Source organism: Zerene cesonia, chromosome 22, assembly GCF_012273895.1.
Source record: "Zerene cesonia ecotype Mississippi chromosome 22, Zerene_cesonia_1.1, whole genome shotgun sequence".
NCBI classification, from domain to species: Eukaryota; Metazoa; Arthropoda; class Insecta; order Lepidoptera; family Pieridae; genus Zerene; species Zerene cesonia.
The window spans coordinates 4,243,359-4,247,843 of record NC_052123.1 but is presented as its reverse complement, the minus strand read 5'-3'; the positions used below and the strand labels follow the sequence as shown (position 1 = coordinate 4,247,843).

At 34.6% G+C, this 4,485-nt stretch overlaps 1 protein-coding gene across 1 annotated transcript in view; it reads left to right on the top strand.

The window, feature by feature from the left end:
• Positions 1–3,661, top strand: part of LOC119836099 (rRNA 2'-O-methyltransferase fibrillarin) — a 6,118-nt gene extending 2,457 nt beyond the window's left edge. The window contains exons 3-8 of the mRNA XM_038361342.1: positions 479–569; positions 945–1,047; positions 1,474–1,644; positions 2,032–2,153; positions 2,516–2,639; positions 3,211–3,661. Coding sequence (XP_038217270.1) covers positions 479–569; positions 945–1,047; positions 1,474–1,644; positions 2,032–2,153; positions 2,516–2,639; positions 3,211–3,369 — 770 coding nt within the window. The 3' untranslated portion in view covers positions 3,370–3,661. The remainder of the gene's footprint in view (positions 1–478; positions 570–944; positions 1,048–1,473; positions 1,645–2,031; positions 2,154–2,515; positions 2,640–3,210) is intronic.
• The last annotated feature ends 824 nt before the right edge of the window (positions 3,662–4,485 follow it).

Below are 4,485 nucleotides of genomic sequence, written 5' to 3'. Positions count from 1 at the left end.
TTTGAATTTGTTTCCAAGATAGATGAATTGCATCCAACTAGTTGAATCAGCCATTCAATTAACGGCCTAGGCCCTTGATTTAATTGACTACCTACGCGCCTTCCTAACGCCATCTTATGATATCCAGCTGTATTGTTTAAACCAGTAACCAAACAAACAAATGTGTAGTTAAAGAAAGTTAAAATAAACCATACCGTTTATTTAGTAACTTCACCATAAATTGATTAATTTCGTATTTTGTTGCTTCTTTTCTTTTATTTGTGCAATAATCAGAAAAATCATTAATAAATTCAATTTGCCATTAGCCAAGCACAGCACAATGATAAAGGTCTCCTACCTTTAAATGATGATAAACTGGTCCCTCTAATCTCGACCTATTCATGAAGACTATGATACCACATACCCACTTCTGAAAAAACCTAGCGTTAAAGGAAACAAACTGTTAATTGCATAGAAATTTAACTGAATTAATTTGTTATATCAGGTCGCGGGGGCGGCGGGCGAGGCGGTCGCGGCGGCGCTCGGGGCGGGTTTAAGGGCGGCAAACAAGTGTTTGTTGAGCCTCACAGGTATGTCATATGGAATTTTGAGTAATATAAGCATAGCCAGTAAGTACTCTTTTATGCAATGCAACTAAGAACGGAAACATCAACCAGATATTTGTGTCAAGTACCAAGTGGTTAAAGTTTTGTACATATATTTCCATCATCACTATATAGTATGAAGCAAATTCGTTTCCTGCGTCTGTGGATGGATTTTGATGGTGATTTTAACTGAAACAACAACGTAATTGACATGATGCTACCCAAAATAACTTTCGTTCTTCTGAATGCGAACGCTTGAAGCCAACTTATTTTACTGATCATACATAACACTGTGCAAAAAATAGTATAATTTAATGTGAATCAACTCTTAAGATATGTTTTCTCTTTTATTTTTTGCAGACATGCAGGTGTGTTTGTAGCTCGCGGCAAGGAAGATGCTCTAGTGACGAAAAATTTAGTGCCTGGCAGTGAAGTGTACGGTGAGAAGAGAATATCTGTTGAGGTTAGTACTTAGGTTTGACTTTAGCTTTGTTGTTATAAATGATTAAATTTCTCTTTTAATTGTATTGTAATATGTATGTCATTTCATTTATTTGTGTGTGAAATTAGTTTTAAATTAATCTAAATGCAAAAACATTGCACATTGAAACTTTTCAATTGTTTCATTTACACATGGGCTTAAAAGTGTTATGTTACAATTATCAATTTAGTTTTACATTTTTATGTAAACCTCTAGATACTGTGTTCTAAAGAGAAAGAAGCAAAAGGTGTTGATAAATAATTTAGGCATTAAAATGATGATTGTGGTCCCTCTAATCTGGACCTATTCATGAAGACCAGATCCACATACCCACTTCTGATTATCATGACCACAATCTGCGAATATTTCCACATCCGTCGGGATACTTAAAACCATTTCTAATTCCAGGAAAACGGTGAAAAAGTGGAATACAGAGTGTGGAATCCGTTCAGATCGAAGCTAGCCGCGGCCATCATGGGTGGTGTGGACGGTATACACATAATGCCTGGTAAACGTGTGCTGTACTTGGGAGCCGCTAGTGGTACCACTGTCAGCCACGTCTCAGATATTGTGGGGCCGGTGAGTTTATACCTTCTCTACTAATAATATAAAGCTTGAAAGTTTTGTTTGTTTAAATGCGCTTAGCTTGGGAACTAATGGACCGTTTTCTTAACTATTTCATTTTTGGATATGTTTGTAATCCCTGAATGCTATTTTAGTTTTCTTCATTTTGGATGCTAGAAATTAAGTTATACAAGAAATCAGTCTAGATACTGGTGTACCTGCGGTCTGTAGGTAAACCTAGTACTACTGTACTACTACACTATTCCAATAATTTTAATGATGAAAAAATGCGACCGACCTATTCGTGATGACTATGCATATCACTACCCACTATACTGAGCAAACACACAAACATACAAACATTATATTTGCATCACCAATACATAACATATTTGTTTGCAGGAGGGACTCGTATATGCGGTGGAGTTTTCGCACAGATCAGGCAGAGATTTGATTAATGTAGCTAAAAAGAGGACCAATATTATTCCAATTATTGAAGATGCGAGACATCCACTTAAATATAGGTGCGTAAATCTTAATGTATAAACAACTAAATAATTATTATTTTCGCCTAAATTCTAAATCAAACAAGTGTTTTAAGTACTGTTTGGCTCATTTGAATATTACAAAAAGGTAGTAATTTTCCACGAAATTAATCTTGAAAGTGTGATTGTTACACACACATTAAAAAACAACTGTATTAGGTTAGATTGAAGGCATTTACATAACCTGCTGAATTTAACTGTCCAAATGTTATGTGATGAAGATCCTATGAACTAAATCTATCATGTTGATACGAATTTGAACTCTCTCTCTGATGTAACTGTGAATTTAAATAATCTTCTATATTAATATAACAAAAGCTAAATATGATAATGATTTTCAGAATGCTAGTTGGTATGGTGGATGTTATATTCGCGGACGTGGCTCAGCCTGATCAAGCGAGAATCGTCAGCTTGAACGCGCAACACTTTCTCAAGAATGGCGGCCATTTTGTGATTTCAATTAAGGTGAGATTTTTATCTATTATTGATGTTGGGTATTTGGTAAAACTGCCTTTTACTTTCTTTTTCTTTGTGTTAATTAGTATAGGTATATATAAAACTTTAGCTAGCTCCATGTAATACAATCAAGCTCAAATATTATCTGAAATAAAACTGCCTTTTACTGTCTTTTTCTTTGTGTCTATTGGGCAGAATTGTCTCATGATCGTTACAATAGAGTGTGAATATTGCTGCCACGAAATAGTGTTGATTTGAACTTCACAGTATCTGTTTAAGTTAATGTTTATGTATTTACAACGCCGCTCAATGCAGTTTCAGAAAATTGTTATTATTAAAATAAAACTAGTAATATTATAGTTAATAATTACCGATTAGAAAGATAAGATACCGAAGACACTCTAGGTAAGCCTTTACCTAGTGTGTCTTAACACATCCTTAGAAGAAATAAATACCATGATGATAAAAAAATGCTAAATTTTTCATGTTGAAACTTGAACTCTCTCACTGAGTTGCCATTCAGATAAACAGGTAAATTCCTCATAAATAATAAAATAATTTAAAAGAAACTTTTTTTCAGGCCTCTTGCATAGACTCAACTGCACAGCCTGAAGCAGTATTCGCCGCAGAAGTGAAAAGGTTAGCAGCAGAGAAACTAAAGCCACAAGAGCAGTTAACTCTGGAGCCCTACGAAAGAGATCACGCAGTTGTCGTTGGCATATTTAGGGCTTCGAAATAAATATATTTTTTTATATAGTTCTTATTTTCTGTGACAATTACCTCCGTTTTTTGTACGAGACATCAGTGGGCAAAAAACTAGCAATTGTGCTACATTGTATATTTTAAAGCAAAGATAGTTACAGTGTTACATAAATGTACTATGAATTTGAAGTGAACTCAAATATATATTTTTTGTATGTACAGGTGACTGTATGCCTACATGTGACCAATTTAAGTTGTTAAGTGCCTAGATATGTTAGTGTAAGTTAGGTTAAGTTGCGAGTGGAATGATGAATATATGATAAGAATGATTTTATTGTTTTATTTACTTTTTCACTTCGATTACCCAAAAGTTGACTTAAAAAATGCTGCAAGAATGTAATAGTTCAGCTATGAAACTATGAACGTTTGTATAGATACTGAGTTATGTAGCGGTTTGAGTTAGATGTGCTCTGAAGATGCACAGCCGCGTAAAAAGATCGACAAAAATTAATCTTCATCAAAGAGATGGTTTCGCACATAGCATGATATAAAATAACACTGCTCCCACGACGGCATGTCTACTTTCACCAACAAACACGGGGCTACTGTAGGTACTCTGCTCTACACGTGGCTACACGCGAGCATCCGTAGCACGCATCCTTTCATATAGCAAAATTTCATAATTCGTATTCAACTATCAGCTTAGCACTGGTGGAAACGAGGATGTTTATTTTGGTATTCCGTAGTATAGCTCGTTGAATATCATATAGAATATCTATATCTGTGAGAATTGTAGAAGTCAGTACATGTAATTAATCGAATATAGCGAGATATGCAATCAAACACACATTTACGTTTGTAATATTCATTACCTGGTTTGTTTTTGACTAGCAGTTTCTTGTCTATTGTCTCTGGCCGTTCTGGCGGGTCGGGTTTTGTTTAATTTTTCTTTTAATATTCGCACCTAAATTTATGCCTCTTATAGGTATTATGCCGCAGCCGATTAGCTTAATCAGCTATCATTTTGTTAGCAGCCTAGCCTCATCAATCTACGGTATAGTTTAATTATCTGAATAATACACCAGACACTTTATGTTTACAACTGAAGAAATAAAAAAATGACGTTTCAGTTTATTCATTTATTTAATAAAAT